General features: G+C 50.3%; 1 protein-coding gene across 1 annotated transcript in view; it reads left to right on the top strand.

Moving 5' to 3' along the window:
* Positions 1-22020, top strand: part of LOC134336707 (uncharacterized) — a 29182-nt gene that overhangs the window by 4633 nt on the left and 2529 nt on the right. The window contains exons 2-7 of the mRNA XM_063031093.1: positions 1185-1338; positions 1807-1909; positions 5458-7337; positions 9743-9887; positions 12481-12554; positions 20745-20920. Of these exons, the coding sequence (XP_062887163.1) occupies positions 1210-1338; positions 1807-1909; positions 5458-7337; positions 9743-9887; positions 12481-12554; positions 20745-20920 (2507 nt within the window). The 5' untranslated portion in view covers positions 1185-1209. The remainder of the gene's footprint in view (positions 1-1184; positions 1339-1806; positions 1910-5457; positions 7338-9742; positions 9888-12480; positions 12555-20744; positions 20921-22020) is intronic.

Here is a 22020-nt window from a genome sequence, read left to right as displayed (position 1 = left end):
CGATGCTGCCTGACCTGCTGAGTTCCTCCAGCATGCTGTGGGTGTTGTTTTGGATTTCCAGCCTTTGCAGATTTTCTCGTGTTTGAAATGCTTTCACTTTGTCTTCACACAGTAAACCACAAGTAACTTCCCAGAAATGCTGCCCAACCAAGGGGCTAATCAAAGAACATGAATTCTAATTAAAACAAAGGTACTGGAGAAATTAATGGGGCTGGGAGCTGTTAAGTTCCTGATTTCGGCCAGAATGTTGCTGTTTCTTCATTTCCGCAGACACTACCTGACCTGCTGAGTTCCACCAGCGTTTTGTGTGTGTTACGTTGAAAGTGTGGTCCAGTTCAGCCAGGAACAGGTCATTTTGTCCATCTGTGCCAACAGTGATACCAAAATAAGACTGTTAGACATAGGGCAGAAGCTGGCCACTGGGCCCATTGTGTTCACTGTGCCTTTTCATCATGACTGATCTACCATATTCTCTGTTCAGGACCTCACCCCTTTTCCTACCTATGTTGTTGGTACCAATAAGTACCATGACTTCCGGCTGCTCACTTTTCCATGAGGTCCTGTGCTCTCATGGACTGCTATATTTTCCCCTCATTCTCCTGCCTTCTTCCCATAAACTTTGTCATCCTTACTGAATTTATAAAAACAAATCCCGTCCGCATGTGATTAATATTCCACATTTTATATCCGTTTAAATGGCTTTTAAACATTCCTGTCGAATCTGCTTCTGCTACCATCCCTGACAAGTATGTTGCAGGGACCCACTGTTCCCCGTGTAAAACAAAACCTGCATTTTATTTAAACATTCTCCCTCTCACCTTAAACTTCTGCCTTTACTATTTGACATTTACACCCTGGAGAAAAGACTCTAACTATCTAGCCTATTCACACCTCTCATAGTTTTACAGAATCCCGATGAAGGGTCTCGGACTGAAATGTCAACTGTTAATTCCTCTCCATTGATGCTGCCTGACCTGTTGAGTTCCTCCAGAATTTTGTGTGTGTATTGCTGGAAATAGTGGCGTTCATTGGGACAGAATTTGTAAAGTGTTTTGCTGAGGCAGTGTACAATTATGTGGCTTTCTCTTAGGGATTGAGGCTGAAGTGTCAGTGGGCAAGTACTTGGGAACTGTGTAACGTGTTCTGTAATGCCCCAGTGCAAAGTGTCTCTGCCTCCCCCACAGGCTCTTCACACAGAGAGGGGGTGAGATGCCAGCCATGAAGAAAACTGTTGGAGTGATAGCAAAAGCAAGCGTGCGGGGAAGCCAGGCTCCTGCCTCGGTATCGCAGCCACCCCAAGCCGGACCCTCACTCCGCAGACCCACACAGCACAATGAGGTAGGAGGAAACATCAACCCTCAACGAGATGAGGGAAGGTCGCCCACCTCCACCTCTTGGACAGCACTGGTTACACTGGCGAACTGGATTTCCTCAAGGTGTGGAGGGATTGGTGAGAGAGCTGGGTGGGGAGGACCTCTCCTTTTATGAGAGATTTGGAACAGGAGGGCTGCTCCTCGATGGCAGACTCCACCAGTGTGGCACTGACCCCTCCAGTGGGGATGGCACTGAGGTCAAGGACTGACCCCTCCACTGGAGGTAACACTGGGGTCAAGGTTTGACTCTTCAGTGGGTGTGACACTAGGGTGAGAGTTTGGGTTGATGCTGAGGCAGGAGCAGTGGGACAATCCTGACCAAACCGAGAAGGAAGAGGTGCAAGGGGCTAACTAACCTGTTGTTGCAAGAGCTGGGATGGTTTGGCTGTGCTGATGTGGCCCAGATCATCACTAAACTCAATCCCTTCCACAGGTAAAGAGTCGAAGCTTTGCTGAGGTCACCCCCAGGAGCAAAGCTCGGACAAAGAATCTGCAAATGACAGCGACATCCATTACGACCAAGGCCAGGAGTCCAGGTCAGAGGGCAGAGGGCAGAGGGCAGCACCAGACCTTATATTGAACATGGGTGATGACAGAATAACTTAGAACAGAGCTCAGATTAAGTCAGGGATGGCTTGGGACTGGGAATAAAGAATGGGGTCTGCGAATAGAGATGGGGAATAGGGAGTGGGAATAGGAAATGGGGAGGAGACTGTGTCTGAGTGGTGAAGAAAGTTGTCACAGATTACAATGGGTTCTTGATCAGTTAGGGAAGTGGCAAATGGATTTTAGCACAGATACGTGTGAGGAGATGCATTTTGGTAAGACAAACCATTGAAGGAGTTATCCTGTGAATGGTTGGGCACGAGGGAGTTTAATGGGACAGAGAGACCTTGGAGTACAAGTGCATGCTTCATTGAAAGTGGCATCACAAGTAGGCAGGGTGATAAAAAGGACGTTTAGCACGCTGGACCTTCATCAGTCAGGACATTAAATATAGGAACTGGGACATTATGTTACAGTGGAACAAGTCGTTGGTAAACTACATTTGCAATACTTGCACAGTTTTGGTCACCCTGTCATACAAAAGATGTGGTTAAACTAGAAAGAGTGTGGGAAAGATTTCACAAGGATGTTGCTGGGATGAGAGGGTTTGAGTTATAGGGAGAGGGGTGATCTTATAGAAATGTTTAAAATGACGATGGATGGTAGCAGTCTTCTCCCCAGGGTAGGGGAATCCAAAATTAGGGGGCATAGATTTAGGGTGAAAGAGAGGGGAAAGATTTTAAAAGGGACCTGAGGGGCAACTTTTTCACACAGAGGGTGGTGAGTTTATAGAATGAGCTGCCAGAGGAAGTGGTTCTGGCAGCTACAATAAAAGAACTTGGACAGGTACATGGAGGAGGTGGGGGCTTAGAGGAATATGGCCTGAACACAGGAAATTGAGACTAGCTGGGTGGGCACTGTAGTCAATATGGACTGGTTGGGCGGAAGGGCCTTATCCGTGCTGTCTTGCTCCGTGACCCTGTTGATGCAGATGTGTTTGCAATAAGGAGTAGAGGGCGGTTTGAGGGTAAGGGGGGGATGGTTTGGATGTAGGAAAGGTTCAGCAAGGATTTGTTGTTTGAGGGGAGCTAGAGTTGGTGGGGATTTGAAACTGTGTACCCCAACCGTTTGGCAAAAGTTTGGGGGTGAGGTTCAACAAGAGGGCAGAGTGCGATGCAAGCTTTCTGGTGACGATGGTTTGGGGTCGCAGTTGGGTTGGAGTAAGGGTTAGGGTTGAACATCAACCCTATGACTTACAGTGGACTGAAGAACTTGAGCATATAGACATTAAGAAAGAGGATGAGCTGGTGCTTTTGGAAAACATCAAGTTGGATAAGTCACCAGGACTGGATGAGATGTACCCCAGGCTACTGTGGGAGGCGAGGGAGAAGATTGCTGAGCCTCTGGCGATGATCTTTGCATCATCAATGGGGAGAGGGGAATCCCGGAGGATTGGAGGGTTGCAGATGTTGTTCCCTTATTCAAGAAAGGGAGTAGAGATAGCCCAAGAAATTAGAAACCAGTGAGTCTTACTTCAGTGGTTGGTAAGTTGATGGAGAAGATCCTGAGAGGCAGGATTTATGAACATTTGGAGAGGCATAATATGATTAGGAATAGTCGGCATGGCTTTGTGAAAGTCAGGTCGTGCCTTACGAGCCTGATCGAATTTTTTGAGGATATGACTAAACGCATTGATGTAGGTAGAGCAGTAGATGTAGTGTATATGGATTTCAGCAAGGCATTTGATAAGGTACCCCATGCCAGGCTTATTGAGAAAGTAAGGAGGCATGGGATCCAAGGGAACCTTGCTTTGTGGATCCAGAATTGTCTCACCCACAGAAGGCAAAGAGTGGTTGTGGACGGGTCATATTCTGCATGGATGTCGGTGACCAGTGGTGTGCCTCAGGGATCTGTTCTGGGACCCCTTCTCTTTGTGATTTTTATAAATGACCTGGATGAGGAAGTAGAGGGATGGGTTAGTAAATTTGCTGATGATACAAAGGTTTGGGGTGTTGTGGATAGTGTGGAGGGCTGTCAGAGGTTACAGTGGGACATCGATAGGATGCAAAACTGGACTGAGAAGTGACAGATGGAGTTCAACCCAGATAAGTGTGAAGTGCATCAAGAATTTTTTGATCCTCGCCGAAATCTTAGGAAAAAAAATCTTTCGTAAAAAAGCATTCATTTCAGAGGACTCTAACGGACATTGAGATTTATAAAGTTCAGCATAAAAATTTTGAAAAATCTTATTAATTTCTTCATATTCCTGAGCCAAGGTACCATCTTTCCTACGAATTTTCATGATTTGGCTGCAGCTATTTTTAATTGAGATGCGAGCAGTTTATTATTTTTATCTCTGAACATATAGAATTGGCTCTTTAACTTAAGCAAATATCCTTCAATGGGATGAGTTAATAACAGATTATATTGTGATTGAAGTTCCACCCTTTGTTTAAATAAATCAATATTGGGGGAAATTGCATAGATATTATCTAAATCTTTAATTTGTTTTGAAATTCTATCTAATTCTGCTTTAGTCTGTTTTTTAAGTTTAGCTGACTAAGAAATAGTCTGACCACATAAAAATGCTTTAAATGTATCCCATATAATTAATTTAGACATTCCCCCTATATCGTTAAAAAGAAAAGAATTCTTTTATCTGGGTTTCAATGAAACTGACAAAGTCAGAGTTTTGCAATAATGTCTGAGACATGCGCCATGGTGGGCAGATAAGAATGACATCATCAAATTCAAAAGACAATCTCAGAGGTGCATGATCAGATATAGCAATAGCGTCATGTTCACAATTTTTAACACTAGGCAAGAAGCGGGGATCGATTATAACATAATCGATCCTCGAATATTTTTTATAAACATGTGAGAAGAAAGAATATTCTCTGTTATCGGGGTGCAGATACCTCCACAAAACAATCAACCCAAAATCAATCAAAAAAGAATTAATTAATGATGCAGAATAATTTGGAAGTTGCTGATTGGTTGAGCTCTTATCAATCATAGGATTTAAGCAGCAGTTAAAATCCCCGCCCATTATCAGCATATATTCATTTAAATCTTATATAAGATGATGAGGGGCATTGATCGTGTGGATAGTCAGAGGCTTTTTCCCAGGGCTGAAATGGGTAACACGAGAGGACACAGTTTTAAGGTGCTTGGAAGTAGGTACAGAGGAGATGTCAGTTTTTTACACAGAGAGTGGTGAGTGTGTGGAATGGGCTGCCGGCGATGGTGGTGGAGGCAGATACGATAGGGTCTTTTGAGAGACTCCTGGATGGGTACATGGAGCTTAGAAAAATAGAGGGCTATGGATAACTCGAGGTAATTTATAAAGTCACGTACATGTTTGGCACAGCTTTGTGGGCTGGAGGGCCTGTATTGTTTTCTATGGTTCTATCAGGGCCAGTGTTGGGTTTCAAATGAAGTCAAGGCTGGGGTCAGTTCAGAATCAGAGCTCAGGGTCAGTGGTCAGGGTTGGTCAAGATTTGTGGTCCGGCCTTTGAACTCTGCCCTCTCCCCACAGGGACCCTGTTGTCAGGCCGAGCCACTACTCCAATCCGCAGGGCGGTGCCGAAGGAGCCCGTTTCCCAGAGTCAGACTCACCGGCTGGGGCTGGGCCCCAGGGATCAGCGGTCACAGGGTCCCGTGAGTCCGAGACCGCCGGAGGTGGCCAGATCCCGACTGAAGGGCTGCTCAGCACTGCCCACACTGGAAAGAGGAGGTGTGAGGTCCCGCAGGGAACCCAGCAGCTTCTCCCGGGGCCCCCCGACCTTTGACCCCTCAACCTCCAACTCCTGCCCTGCCATAGATCTGCCTTTTGACCCTTCAAGCTCCAACCCCCTGACTTCCAGCTCCTGCCCTGCCAAAGATCTGCCCTGTGATCTCCTGACCTCCAACCTTTTGACCACTGACCCCAACCCTGCCAAAAACCTGTCCTCTGACTCTCTGACCTCTGCCTCCCCTCCCTCCAACCCTATGCCCTTCAAACATTTGGCCTCTGACCCCCTGACTTTCAGCTCCTTCCCCTTATGTCACATCAGTGCTAATAACTCCAACCCAGGATCATTGTCTGTGTGTGGGGAGGGGAGCCACCCTCCCCTGGTGGTCCAGACCCCTCAGTTTCAGGGGCCAGGCCAGGGGAGGGAGCTGGGATCTGACCAGCAGCTTATGGCCTGTCCAGGATGGTCCAGGAACCTCAGAGATGAAGGGGGAGTGGAAGACTCAGTGGGAAGTCATAGTGGTGAGGCAAGCACGCCTCAGGCAGAGAAACACAGAGCAGCGCAGGCCGGGGAACGCGGAGCAGCGCAGGCTGGGGAACGCGGAGCAGCGCAGGCTGGGGAACGCGGAGCAGCGCAGGCTGGGGAACGCAGCACAGTGGAAGCTGGGAATGGCAGAACAGTGCAGGGTGAGGAACGTGGAACAGCGCAGACAGAGAACTGTAGTTCAGCGCAGGACAGGGAATGCGGATCAGCACAGACAGAGAATTGTAGTACAGCGCAGGCCGGGGAGTTTGAAACAGCATTTGCTGGGGAACGCGGAGCAGCGCAGGCAGACGGAAGCAGTACAGCGCAGGCCGGGGAATGCGGAGCAGCGCAGGCCGGGGAACGCGGAGCAGCGCAGGCTGGGGAACACGGAGCAGCGCAGGCTGGGGAATGCAGCACAGTGGAAGCTGGGAATGGCAGAACAGTGCAGGGTGAGGAACGTGGAACAGCGCAGACAGAGAACTGTAGTTCAGCGCAGGACAGGGAATGCGGATCAGCACAGACAGAGAATTGTAGTACAGCGCAGGCCGGGGAGTTTGAAACAGCATTTGCCGGGGAACGCGGAGCAGCGCAGGCCGGGGAACGCGGAGCAGCGCAGGCAGACGGAAGCAGTACAGCGCAGGCCGGGGAATGCGGAGCAGCGCAGGCCGGGGAACGCGGAGCAGCGCAGGCAGACGGAAGCAGTACAGTGCAGGCCAGGGAATGCAGAGCAGCGCAGGCAGACGGAAGTAGTACAGTGCAGGCGGGGGAATGCAGAGCAGCGCAGGCCGGGGAACGCGGAGCAGCGCAGGCAGATGGAAGTAGTACAGTGCAGGCTGGGGAACACGGAGCAGCGCAGGCAGACGGAAGCAGTACAGTGCAGGCCGGGGAATGCAGAGCAGCGCAGGCAGACGGAAGCAGTACAGTGCAGTACCGGGATCATGGAACAGTGGCAACCAGGGAGTGTGGATCACTGCGGACTGTGGAATGCAGAACAGCACAGGCCAGCGAGTTGTTCGGCATCCAGGTGGTAGTCACTGACGGGGAGCGGTCAAGCAGTGGGTGCTCGAAGCAGGGAGAGTGTCGGCACATGGAGAGTTCGGCAACGGGAACAGCGTCACTGGACCCTGGCTGCCAGCCTCTGGAGCACAGCGACTCACAGGTGAGGCTTTATGCTGCGGTACTGCTTCCTGCATGGTAGCAGCTGGAATAGATTGTGGTTGGGATGACTTGGGTCCCCAATGATCCTACGGGCCGTTTTTACGCACCTGACCTTGTAAATGTCCTGATTCATGGGAAGTTCACAATTACAGATGCGCTGGGCTGACCACATCACTCTCTGCAGAGTCCTGTGATTAAGGGGGGTATAGGAGGAGATATAGATATAGGAGGAGAACTAGGCCCATTGTGTCTGCGCTGCCATCTCATCCTGGCTGATCCATTTTTCCTCTCAGCCCCAGTCTCCTGTCTTCTCCCCGTATCCCTTCATGCCCTGATCAATCAAGGATCTTTCATCCTCTGCCTTAAATATACATAAAGACTTGGCCTCCAACCTGCCTGTGGCAAAGAATTCCACAGATTCACAACTCTCTGGCTAAAGAAATTCCTCCTCATCTCCGTTCTAAAAGGACACCCTTCTATTCTGAGGCTGTGCCCCCTGGTCTTACACTGTCCCATGAAGTTCCCAGCTATAATCCTCTTTCAGACATGATTCAGTGATGGCTACATCATCATACCTGCCAATCTGCAACTGTGCTCCAAGTCCATTTACCTTACTCTGTACACTGCGTGCATTCAGATACAACACCTTCAGTCCTGTATTCTTCCTTTATGATTTTGTCACACCATATTCAACCTTTTGATCTTTAACTTGTCTGAGGTCTTACCAACATCTGCCTTCACAACATCTCCACTAACTGCTCTGGCATTCTGGTACCCTTCCCCCTGCAACTCCAGTTTAAACCCCGCCATGCAGTATTAACAAACCTTACCCCTAGGCTATTAGTCCCCCGCCAGTTCAGGTGTAAATAGTCCTTTCTGTACAGGTCCCACTTTCCCTGTAAGCGAGCCCAGTGATACAAAAATCTTTTGCCCTCCCTCCCACACCAACTCCTTAGCCACATATTAAACGGTATAATCTTCCTAGGTCTTGCCTCACTGGCACGTGGCATGGGTACCAATCCCGAGTTCATAACCCTGGAGGTCCTGCCCTTTAACTTAGCACCTAACTCCTTGAGCTTGCCTTGCAGAACCTTGTCACTCATCCTCCCCATGTCATTGGAACCTACATGGACCACGCCCTCTGGCTGGTCATCCTCCCACTGAATGCTGAGCACTTGTGAAACCCCCTGGTTTTCTTGGCTGTGTAAGTCTCGGGAAGGCTCTCCTCGGTCCCATTAAGCTCGTGAGATGGAGACGGCTCTCCCACCCCAAACCACGGCTTGTGTGGGTGCTGTGTAACCTGCTACCCTGCTACAAGTTAGTGCCACAAAATAACGGACAGGACACTGCATAAGACTAATGGAATTATATTTATTAACCTTAACTTAAGGGTTAGTAAAGAAAAACAAAAAGAAATGGGCCCACTGTAATTAAACAGTCCAATGTGCACAAGTTGGAGGTCATCTTGAACTTCTCAGTCACTCACGTGCTGGTCCCTCGGTCTGCGTGAAAGCACACACCACCTTCCCAACGTCCCTCACAATCCATCTTGACAAACGCGTCTCCCACCAGGTTGTACCCTACGACTGGTTCTCCCCAATGTCTTCTCTGTTCATCTCCTGCCAAACAAAAGACCCAAGCTGAACATTAGTGTCTTTCACCAGAGAAACTTCCCCTCAGCTTTACCATCCTGATTGGATGGCATCCATTTCTCCTCATCTCTTATCTTCAACAATAACCCAAACAAGCTGAAAACGGAACAGACTGCTCCTTCAGAACTGCTAAATGAGATACATACAGCGTGACAGTAAAAACATGAATCAGGGCATTACACTTGATTCGAGATATCCTGGACCCTGGTACCCAGGATACACCATACCATCCAGGAATCTCATTCTCACCCACAGACCCATCTGTCTGTTGCCCAAACTACGAATCCCCTGTCACCACAGCATGCCTCTTCTACTCTCCTCCCTTCTGAGTCACAGAGGCAGACTGACGTACCAAATCTCCCCGGGTACAGTCCCTGACATACTGACTCTCCCCGGGGTACAGTCCCTGACATACTGACTCTCCCGGGTACAGTCCGTGATGTACCGACTCTCCCCGGGGTACAGTCCCTGACATACTGACTCTCCCCGGGGTACAGTCCCTGACATACTGACTCTCCCCGGGGTACAGTCCCTGAAGTACCAAATCTCCCCGGGTACAGTCCATGACGTACTGACTCTCCCGGGTACAGTCCGTGACGTACCGACTCTCCCCGGGGACAGTCTCTGAAGTACCGCCTCCCGCCAGGGTCCGGTCAAGCTGTGCAAGGCCCAGAACTAACATTTTAAACAGTGTTTATCCACATCAGTTTAGAGAAGCTAAGGTGTATGGATCTGAGGCGTGCTATGCTTACAGGTGGATTGTGGAGGACATGGTGGAGACGGAGGGAAGGAGCAGCAGGTGAGGGAGCTGGAGGAGACGGTCTTCGAGCTGAGGGACCAGTTGGAACAACATCAGGCCGTGCATCTGCACAACGAGAGGATCATCGAGCAGCTGGAGTGTAAGTTCCACATCCTCCACCTCAAAACCCAGCCGGTCAACACCCACCAGGGTCCACACCCTCCACCTCAAAACCCAGCCGGTCAACACCCACCAGGGTCCACACCCTCCACCTCAAAACCCAGCCGGTCAACACCCACCAGGGTCCACACCCTCCACCTCAAAACCCAGCCGGTCAACACCCACCAGGGTCCACACCCTCCACCTCAAAACCCAGCCGGTCAACACCCACCAGGGTCCACACCCTCCACCTCAAAACCCAGCCGATCAACACCCACCAGGGTCCACACCCTCTACCTCAAAACCCAGCCGGTCAACACCCACCAGGGTCCACACCCTCCACCTCAAAACCCAGCCGGTCAACACCCACCAGGGTCCACACCCTCCACCTCAAAACCCAGCCGGTCAACACCCACCAGGGTCCACACCCTCCACCTCAAAACCCAGCCGGTCAACACCCACCAGGGTCCACACCCTCCACCTCAAAACCCAGCCGGTCAACACCCACCAGGGTCCACACCCTCCACCTCAAAACCCAGCCGGTCAACACCCACCAGGGTCCACACCCTCCACCTCAAAACCCAGCCGGTCAACACCCACCAGGGTCCACACCCTCCACCTCAAACCCATTTGACCAACACCCACTGGGGACAAGACCCTCCAACCCAAACCCACCTAGCCAACACCCACCGGGGACCACGGCGTCTAACCCAAACCCCACCCGGCCAACACCCACCGGACTCCACACCCTCCATCTTAAACCCATTTGACCAACACCCACCGGGGACCACACCCTCCACCTGAAACCCATTTGACCAACACCCACTGGGGACAAGACCCTCCAACCCAAACCCCACCTGGTCAACACCCACCGGAGTCCACACCCTCCATCTTAAACCCACCCTACACCTCAAGCACCACTCAGCCAATATCACTGAAATCTCAACACCCACTGGGGTCCACACCCTCCACCTCAAACCCCACCTGACCATCATCACTGGGATCTCAACACCCACCAGGGTCCACACCCTCCACCTCAAAACCCAGCTGGTCAACACCCACCAGGGTCCACACCCTCCACCTCAAAACCCAGCCGGTCAACACCCACCAGGGTCCACACCCTCCACCTCAAAACCCAGCCGGTCAACACCCACCAGGGTCCACACCCTCCACCTCAAACCTCATCCGGCCAACATCACTGAAATCTCAACACTCACCAGGGTCCACACCCTCCACCTCAAAACCCAGCCGGTCAACACCCACCAGGGTCCACACCCTCCACCTCAAAACCCAGCCGGTCAACACCCATCAGGGTCCACACCCTCCATCTCAAAACCCAGCCGGTCAACACCCACCAGGGTCCACACCCTCCACCTCAAAACCCAGCCGGTCAACACCCACCAGGGTCCACACCCTCCACCTCAAAACCCAGCTGGTCAACACCCACCAGGGTCCACACCCTCCACCTCAAACCCATTTGACCAACACCCACTGGGGACAAAACCCTCCAACCCAAACCTACCTAGCCAACACCCACCGGGGACCACAGTGTCTAACCCAAACCCCACCCGGCCAACACCCACCGGACTCCACACCCTCCATCTTAAACCCATTTGACCAACACCCACCGGGGACCACACCCTCCACCTGAAACCCATTTTTCCAACACCCACTGGGGACAAGACCCTCCAACCCAAACCCCACCCGGTCAACACCCACCGGAGTCCACACCCTCCATCTTAAACCCACCCTCCACCTCAAGCACCACTCAGCCAATATCACTGAAATCTCAACACCCACTGGGGTCCACACCCTCCACCTCAAACCCCACCTGACCATCATCACTGGGATCTCAACACCCACCGGGGTCCACATCCTCCAACCCAAAGCCCACGCAGTCCACACCCGCTGGGGTCCGCACCCTCCATCTTAAACCCCACCCAGTCCACACCCACTGGGGTCAACATCCTTCACCTCAAACCCCACCTGATCAATGCCTTCTACCTCAAACCCTATCCGACCATCATCACTGGGATCCCAACACCTACTGGGATCTGCACCCTCCGCCTCAAACTCCACCCAGCCAACACAGTACCTGTTGGGAGAGAACTAGTGACTATTTCAAGTGGTGGTGTCACTGTCACCCGGTCCTCAATAGCAAAGAGCTGAGCATAGCCGAGAGGCTGAGTGAATCGGAGGCCTGTGTGAGGAACTCAAACCTTGGGCTCTCTCTCTCACTGCCCGTACCTGTCCCCATCAACTCCCCCCGCTTCCCCAGCCTCCCTTTCCTAACACCAGCTTAACACTCCTCCTCCGCTCTCCATATCACCGATCGCTGCTTCATTGTGCCATAACGGACAGGTCATAGAAGATATACAGGCCTTTCAGCCATTCTTGTCCATGCCACCCAAACTCCTACTATTTTGCCAAGCTCCTCCTCGCCCGTCCCCGTAGCTGCCCAAGTGTATTTTAAATGTTCTTGTTTCTGCCTCTGGCAGATCGTTCCATATTCTCACCACCCACTGTGTGAAGAAGCTGCCCTCTAATCTCTCCTCTCTCAACTGAATGTCGAATTTATGAATTTTCTTTCCTAGGTAAAGTGAAGTCTTTGGAAAGGCAGAACCTGGAACTGGAGAAACAGCTGAAGATGTCCAACAAGAAAATGAAGGTGAGTGCAAGATCAGAATTACTCAGTGTGCCAGCCTGTCATTGCAAAGGACCCAGGGATAATATTACAACAGCTTCAGCCGGAGGTGGTGAATCGGTGGAATTCATTGCCATAGATGGCAGTGGAGGCCAAGTCATTGGGTATATTTAAAGCAGCGGATAGGTTCTTGATTAGTCAGGGTGTCAAAGGTTACAGGGAGAAGGTCAGAGAATGGGGACGAGAGAGATCATAAATCAGGCATGATGGTATGCTGCAGACTCAGGCCGAATGGCATAATTCTACTGTTGTGTCTTATGGTCTGTGGATGTCCAGGAGATCTCAGCTGCAGCTTCCATCCCGTGAGCCGTTCACTGGGTGGTGGTTGGAATGTGTGTGTTTGTCCTTGGGCTGCACTGGCTGGGCAATGGCAATATTCGGGGTGGTCAGGGCTGGAATGTAATGCACCCCATCTGCTCCATATAGGCTCTTTACGATTCGAGTTCATCGTTAGGTTGATCCTCAGAAGAGTTTCACAAAATCAGAATCAGGTTTATTATCACCGGCATGTGTCGTGAAACTTAGTTTGGCAACACCAGTACAATGCAATACATGATAATATAGAAAGAAGAAAGAAATCATTTACAGTAAATATATATATGCATACTAAATAGTTAGATTAAAATAGTGCAAAACAGAAATAATATATTTTTAAAAAGTGAGTTAGTGTTCAAGGGTTCAATGTCCATTTAGGAATCGGATGGCAGAGGGGAAGAAGCTGTTCCTGAATCGCTGAGCGTGTGCCTTCAGGCTTTTGTATCTCCTACCTGATGGTAACAATGAGAAGAGGACATGTCCTGGGAGAGGGGTTCTTCAATAATGGATGCTGATTTCTACATCCATACTATTTGAAGATGTCTTTGATACTACGGAGACTGGTACCCTAGATGGAGCTGACTAATTTTACAACTCTCTGTAGCTACTTTCTGTCCTGTGCAGTATCAACCCCCCCACCCCCCATACCAGACGGTGATGCAGCCTGTCGGAATGCTCTCCATGGTACATCTATAGAGGTTTTCGAGTGTTTTAGGTAACAGATCAAATCTCTTCAAGCTCCTAATGAAATAGAGCCCCTGTCTTGCCTTTGTAGCTGTACCAATATTTTGGGAATAGATTATATGCTCAGAGATCTTGACATCCAGAAACTTGAAAATGCTCACTCTCTCTACTTATGATCCTTCTCTGAAGATTGGTTCGTGTTCCCATGTCCTTCCCTTCCTGAAGTCCACAATCAGCTCTTTAGTAGTACTGATGTTGAGTGCCAGGTTATTGTTGTGACATCACTCAAATAGATGGTATAACTTGCTCCTGTATGGCCTCTCATCTCCATCTGAGATTCTACCAACAATTATTGTATCATCAGCAAATTTATAGATGGTATCTGAGCAGTGCCTAGCCACACAGTAATGGGTATAGAGAGAGTAGAGCAGTGGTGTGTGGCCAGTGTTGATTGTCAGCGAGGAGGAGACATTATTATCAATCCATAAAGATTGTGGTCTTCAGGTTAGAAAGTTGAGGATCCAATTACAGAAGGAGGTACAGAAGCCCAGGTTCAGTTACTTATTGATTAGGACTGTGGGACTGATGATGTAATACACTGAGCTATAGTCAACAAACAGCATCCTGACAGGTGTTTGTATTGTCCAGGTAATCTAAGAGTGTATGAAGAGCCATTGAGATTGCGTCTGCCGTAGACCTATTGTGGTGATAGGCAAATCGTAGTCGGCCCAGGTCCTTGCTGAGGCAGGAGTTGATTCTAGCTATGACCAATGGGCAATCAGCCTACTGCTCTGTACTAACACCATCAAGAGCTGTCCAGGCAGAATTACTCCTCACACTCTCCCCACAGTTTGGGCAATCCTTTCAGGTATTTCCTTGCCCCTCAAATTCGGCAGAAGAGGTGTGATGGATACTCCATGCAGCGAGGCATGGCAGTAGTGATGGTGTTGGCAAAACTTCAGGAGGAAGATGCTGCTGCTAAAGGTCAAGTGCAGCAGTGGAAACAGAAAGTGTAGGACACAGAATGAGGCAATTCAGCCCATCTTGTTCATGTCTGTCAACAGAGTTCTCCAGCCTTAGCCCAGGAATGCCCAGTTCTTCAGGTACAACTCCCAGGCACAGTTAAACATAAAGGATTTCAGTCATTGAGTTCCAGGAAACCTCCCCCCCCCCACCCTCTGGATTTACCCCATAGTCCCCTAATCTACCAGTTACTTCTGTTATCTGTCCCTGGTCTCTGACTGCCCTCTGCTCAGGTAATTAGCTCTGAAAGGACTCTGACAGTTTTACACATTTCAACCACTCTCCCCTCAACCTTCTCCACTGTAAATTACCCCAATCATTCCTTCTGGCCACATTTTACCAATTCTGATGACATCTTTGCAGTCTCCTCTGGCATCCTGTAGCCTGAGGAGGATTGGGATATCTGGGCTCACCTCCACCATTCCCCCTGGCATTTCTCAGTGCTCTGGGATACAGCATATCTGGTCTGGAATATGAAAGGTGAATGTGTGTGACCTCCACTAGAATAACGGGAGATGGAGAACTGTGCTGAAAATGTGTGTGACAGATCAAATTTAGAGGCTGTGGTTGCAATTTATAGAGTCACATAACAGAGAAACCACTCTTCTACTTTCCTACCTGTCTATTCTTGCTCTAAACTAATGTCCTCTTGCTCCAAACCAATGTCCTCTTCACACTTGCCCCAAATGAATGTCCTCTTCCCTCAAACCAATGTCTTTTTCCCCTTCCCCAAACCAATGTCTTCTTTCCTCTTCCCCCAAACTAATGTACCCTTTCCTTTTCCCCCAAACCAATGTACTCTTCCCTTTTCCCTAAACCAATGTCCTTTTCCCTTTTCCCTAAACCAATGTCCTTTTCCCACCTGCCCCAAATGAATGTGCTCTTCCCCCAAACTAATATCCTCTTCCTTCTTACCTGAAACCAATATCCTCTGGTTTTGGGCAAAAGTTTACTACTATTGGCCTTCCCTTTGCACGTCTTAATTTTATTCACCTCCATCAGTCTCTCCCTCAGCCTCCCCTGCCCCAGAGAAAAGAGACCTGACATCTCCAGTTACTGAAGAATCACAGGTGAGATTGTGGTGTGTCTCCTCTGCACCCTGTACCATGCGGTCTCCATCACCCTACTGAGCTACACACTTCTCCCACTGTAGCTGTGACCAATAGCTTATAGAATAACAGAAAATCCCAGTGGTCATGGGCTGTGAATCACACAGCAAGCATCCAGCATCACCCACTGCCTCCTGTTGCCGAGGCAGTTTGCATCCCACATGTCCCTGGCTAGTAGAGAGCTACAGAGTGTCAGTGAGAGAGAGAACATCCCATGAGGAGTGTTGGTCAAGTAAACAATGAGGGCCTGTGTCTAGGACAAGGAGTGTGGGTAGGCAGAGGGGACACAGAGTCAAGGGGGTCGGCAGAGAACCAAATGAAGAATGTGTCCTGTGGTGAGTGACCCAGCTGAAAGGCAAGTGGAAGCAGTTTGTGTAACAACTTGCCAAAGGGAAATATCAGTGGAATGTGGGAAAGGCCGAAGCACGGAGCTAAGTGGACAGCATCGTTTGAATGGGTTGAATGGCCTCGAGTGAATTTGGGAAAATCTCTAAGAGGAAAGTTGCAATGAGGAGGTCCTCTGTAAGTCGAGGCCAACCATGGATGTTGCATCCATGGCATACTCAAGCCAGGGCAGGAAGATATGGCATCCATGGCATACTCAAGCCAGGGCAGTACGATATGGTATCCATGGCATACTCAAGCCAGGGCAATACAATATGGAGAGCATCCATGGCATACTCAAACCAGGGCAGTACGATATAGCATCCATGGCATACTCAAGCCAGGGCGGTACGATATGGCATCCATGGCATACTCAAGCCGGGGCGGTACAATATGGCACCATGGCATACTCAAGCCAGGGCGGTACGGTCAAGCCAGGGCGGTACGATATGGCATCCATGGCATACTCAAGCCAGGGCAGTACGATATGGCATCCATGGTATACTCAAGCCAGGGTGGTACAATATGGCATCCATGGCATACTCAAGCCAGGGCAGTACGATATGGCATCCATGGCATACTCAAGCCAGGGTGGTATGATATAGCATCCATGGCATACCCAAGCCAGGGCGGTACAATATGGCATCCATGGCATACTCAAGCCAGGGCAGTACGATATGGCATCCATGGCATACTCAAGCCAGGGCCCAACGATATGGCATCCATGGCATACTCAAGCCAGGGCAGTACGATATGCCATCCATGGTATACTCAAGCCAGGGCAGTATGATATAGCATCCATGGCATACTCAAGCCAGGGCGGTACGATATGGCATCCATGGCATACTCAAGCCAGGGCGGTATGATATGGCATCCATGGCATACTCAAGCCAGGGCAGTGCAATATGGAGAGCAACCATGGCACACTCAAGCCAGGGCAGTACGATATGGCATCCATGGCATACTCAAGCCAGGGCAGTACGATATGGCATCCATGGCATACTCAAGCCAGGGCAGTACGATATGGCATCCATGGCATACTCAAGCCAGGGCAGTATGATATGGCATCCATGGCATACTCAAGCCAGGGCAGTACGATATGGCATCCATGGCATACTCAAGCCAGGGCGGTAAGATATGGCATCCATGGCATACTCAAGCCAGGGCAGTGCAATATGGAGAGCAACAATGGCATACTCAAGCCAGGGCAGTACGATATGGCATCCATGGAATACTCAAGCCAGGGCGGTACGATATGGCATCCATGGCATACTCAAGCCAGGGCAGTACGATATGGCATCCATGGCATACTCAAGCCAGGGCAGTGCAATATGGAGGGCAACCATGGCATACTCAAGCCAGGGCAGTACGATATGGCATCCATGGCATACTCAAGCCAGGGTGGTATGATATGGCATCCATGGCATACTCAAGCCAGGGCGGTACAATGTGGCATCCATGGCATACTCAAGCCAGGCCATTACGATATGGCATCCATGGCATACTCAAGCCAGAGCAGTACGATACGGCATCCATGGCATACTCAAGCCAGGGCGGTACGATATGGCATCCATGGCATACTCAAGCCAGGGCGGTACGGTCAAGCCAGGGCGGTACGATATGGCATCCATGGCATACTCAAGCCAGGGCAGTACGATATGGCATCCATGGTATACTCAAGCCAGGGCGGTACAATATGGCATCCATGGCATACTCAAGCCAGGGCAGTACGATATGGCATCCATGGCATACTCAAGCCAGGGTGGTATGATATAGCATCCATGGCATACCCAAGCCAGGGCGGTACAATATGGCATCCATGGCATACTCAAGCCAGGGCAGTACGATATGGCATCCAAGGCATACTCAAGCCAGGGCCCAACGATATGGCATCCATGGCATACTCAAGCCAGGGCAGTACGATATGCCATCCATGGTATACTCAAGCCAGGGCAGTACGATATAGCATCCATGGCATACTCAAGCCAGGGCGGTACGATATGGCATCCATGGCATACTCAAGCCAGGGCAGTGCAACATGGAGGGCAACCATGGCACACTCAAGCCAGGGCAGTACGATATGGCATCCATGGCATACTCAAGCCAGGGCAGTACGATATGGCATCCATGGCATACTCAAGCCAGGGCAGTACGATATGGCATCCATGGCATACTCAAGCCAGGGCAGTATGATATGGCATCCATGGCATACTCAAGCCAGGGCAGTACGATATGGCATCCATGGCATACTCAAGCCAGGGCGGTACGATATGGCATCCATGGCATACGCAAGCCAGGGCAGTACGATATGGCATCCATGGCATACTCAAGCCAGGGCAGTACGATATAGCATCCATGGCATACTCAAGCCAGGGCGGTACGATATGGCATCCATGGCATACTCAAGCCAGGGCAGTACGATATGGCATCCATGGCATACTCAAGCCAGGGCAGTGCAATATGGAGGGCAACCATGGCATACTCAAGCCAGGGCAGTACGATATGGCATCCATGGCATACTCAAGCCAGGGTGGTATGATATGGCATCCATGGCATACTCAAGCCAGGGCGGTACAATATGGCATCCATGGCATACTCAAGCCAGGCCATTACGATATGGCATCCATGGCATACTCAAGCCAGGGCAGTACGATACGGCATCCATGGCATACTCAAGCCAGGGCAGTACGATATGGCATCCATGGCATACTCAAGCCAGGGCGGTAAGATATGGCATCCATGGCATACTCAAGCCAGAGCAGTACGATATGGCATCCATGGCATACTGAAGCCAGGGCGGTATGATATGGCATCCATGGCATACTCAAGCCAGGGCAGTACGATATGGCATCCATGGCATACTCAAGCCAGGGCGGTACGATATGGCATCCATGGCATACTCAAGCCAGGGCAGTACAATATGGCATCCATGGCATACTCAAGCCAGGGCAGTGCAATATGGAGAGCAACCATGGCATGCTCAAGCCAGGGCAGTACAATATTGCATCCATGGCATACTCAAGTCAGGGCAATACGATATGGAGAGCAACCATGGCATACTCAAGCCAGGCCAGTACGATATGGTATCCATGGCATACTCAAGCAGGTGGTATGATATGGCATCCATGGCATACTCAAGCCAGGGCAGAACGATATGGCATCCATGGCATACTGAAGCCAGGGCGGTACGATATGGCATCCATGGCATACTCAAGCCAGGGCAGTATGATATGGCATCCATGGCATATTCAAGCCAGGGCAGTACGATATGCCATCCATGGCATACTCAAGCCAGGGCAGTACGATATAGCATCCATGGCATACTCAAGCCAGGGCGGTACGATATGGCATCCATGGCATACTCAAGCCAGGGCGGTACGATATGGCATCCATGGCATACTCAAGCCAGGGCAGTACGATATGGCATCCATGGCATACTCAAGCCAGGGCGGTACGATATAGCATCCATGGCATTCTCAATCCAGGGCGGTATGATATGGAGGGCAAGCTGTTGCTCAGGCAGCTGGCTCTCTCCCTCTCTATGTAGCTGATGAACCTAAAGGAACTGCAGCGGTATCACAGGAATTACAGTCAATTTAGAACTGCCTTAGGGACTCCAGCTCTGGATTTCCCTCTGAGTTTACTTCCAAAGCCTCGCCCATGAATGGGTACAGCTGCAGGGCAGTGGAAGTTTGAAATCAGAGTTTTCCTCTCTCAAATGGATTGTCAACCGTAGCTGACAAACCCCATCTGCCTGAATCGACTGGTTTTAAAGTGCCTGTAATCCACCTTTGCCCCTTCTCTTGTCTGTAGAAATGGTTCCAAAGGGCTTAGTAGCTAAGCCACACATGAGGGCCAGGAGCTGGACATGGTTTTTGGAGGCTGTTTGTGCTGCACACCACTGGGAGCATTTAATAGGCAGTGGGAGCTTGTCCCCATTACCACCCCCGGCTCTGACAACATTAAGGAAACTTACGGAACTTGGAATGAAGAGGAAGTTACAATGTTTGAAGAGAGGAGGAAGTGAAAGTGAGAGTGATAGGGTGAAGGTAAGAGGGTGGTTTGCAGTTCTTGGACTGTCTGGGTGCTGGAACTCTGCCCCACAGTATGGCTCAGTGCTCATCACAGGTAGGTGGTGTGATGAGAAAGGCAGATCATCATGGGGTGGCGGGGGCTCTGTTCATCAGATCCCGGGGTGGGGGCCTCTGTTCATCAAATCCCAACCCATAAACAGACACAAGACCATCAATAACTTTGCTTTTCATCTCTTCTGACCCTGCCTTTCTCACTGAGTTGCTCTCTGTCTCTGTCCCTCTCTGAGTCTCTCTTTCTCCTTCCCTCCCTCTCTCACGTCTTTCTTCCTCTCCCACCTCACCCTTCCCACACTCCCCTCTTTCCTCCTATCCCCTCCCCCCTCTCTCCACTCCCGTCTCTGTCCTATCCCCTCCCCCCCTCTCCACTCCCGTCTCTGTCCTACCCCATCCCCATGGGTTATGATGAACCAAGAGGTTGTGTGTTCACACCTCCACTCCATTTGATGTTGGGCCGTAGGGTGTAGGGACAACAGCCCACTCCAGCGGTTGGTGAGGAAGGAAGAGTGTGTCGGCTGTCCCTGGGAATTACTGTTATTCCTTGGCAGGAGGAAGAGGAGGAGTGGCAATACTTCCAGGCTGACCTACAGACAGCGGTAGTGGTGGCCAACGACATGAAGTGCGAAGCACAGGAGGAGGTGCGGGAGCTGAGGAGAGAGCTCCAGGAAGAGAGGAGGAAAACGAGGCAGTTGCACAGGGAGCTGGCTGCCGTTAGGGCTCTCAGGTGGGCCAGCATCTTATGTCTGATGGCCAAAGTGGTCACTTGCACAGCAATCAGGCTCTGCTCTGCCAACTGCTGCCATCACCATAGGGATGTTCCTCACTGATTACGCCCTGGTTTGGATTTCCACAGCTCCTGATGGGTCTATCAGCAGAGGTTCAAACTGACACACCAGCAAGGAGGAATTTGCATGTTTGAAAGGGCTGGGGATTGGCCAAGGGGTGGTGGGGACAGGGCCATTATTACTGAGTCCCATTAAATCAGTGTACATGTCCATCGTCCTGCCTGCCCAAAGCCTCTGCACTCTGATCACCTCCATCTCACTCCCTACCCGTCCTTCTCCATCTACAAACCCCCATGAAATGGGGGTAGGGGAGTGGATGACCCATTCCACCCATCGTTTCAGACTGTTCTTCAACCTCAGCAGCATGTTCCTTCCTGATCTTGTAATAAAGCTATGGATCCCTTCCCAATGGTACACAGGGCATGATCCAAAGCCTTGTTATCCTCAGTGAAGACATCCCTCCTCCTCTCTCTCCACTCCCCCCTTGCCCCCACAGTGTTTGAGACTGTGATTCCTGGCTGAATATACCCCATCTAGAAGAAACAGCAATACCCCTCCCAACCGGTGAAGCTCAGAACTTCATACCTTTCTATTTGTCACCTCCTGTCATCCAGAACGGGAGAATACGGGCCCAGGATGCCGAATCTCTCCCCTTTCAAGAGTCCAGCCATCCTGAGTCAATTTGAGATCCCCAATCTCACAACTACACCTTTTCTTTGATAAACAGCCCAAAAGGTATGCAATGTTCTAAATGTGGCCTCACTAAAGATGGAGATACCTGTTCTTGTTCTTACATACATTTGTCACAGAGTTGTACAAAAGAGTCTTCAGCCCACCCTAGTGCTAACCCTTTTGCCATCTACACTAATCCAAGTTTTAGGTCTATATTCTTTTGTATATTTCCTAATGGTGTCTGTGTTAATGTCTGTCAAACATGGGGATTGTATCTGATTCTACACTTCCTCTCTCTGAACACTGAGTCCTGCCAAGATCTACCATTCCCTATAGCGTGAGCACCACATTTTCTATGTCCCATCTG

Source organism: Mobula hypostoma, chromosome 23, assembly GCF_963921235.1.
Source record: "Mobula hypostoma chromosome 23, sMobHyp1.1, whole genome shotgun sequence".
Classification (NCBI taxonomy): Eukaryota; Metazoa; Chordata; class Chondrichthyes; order Myliobatiformes; family Myliobatidae; genus Mobula; species Mobula hypostoma.
Note: the sequence above shows the minus strand (reverse complement) of the source record. Positions and strands in the feature narration are given on the sequence as shown.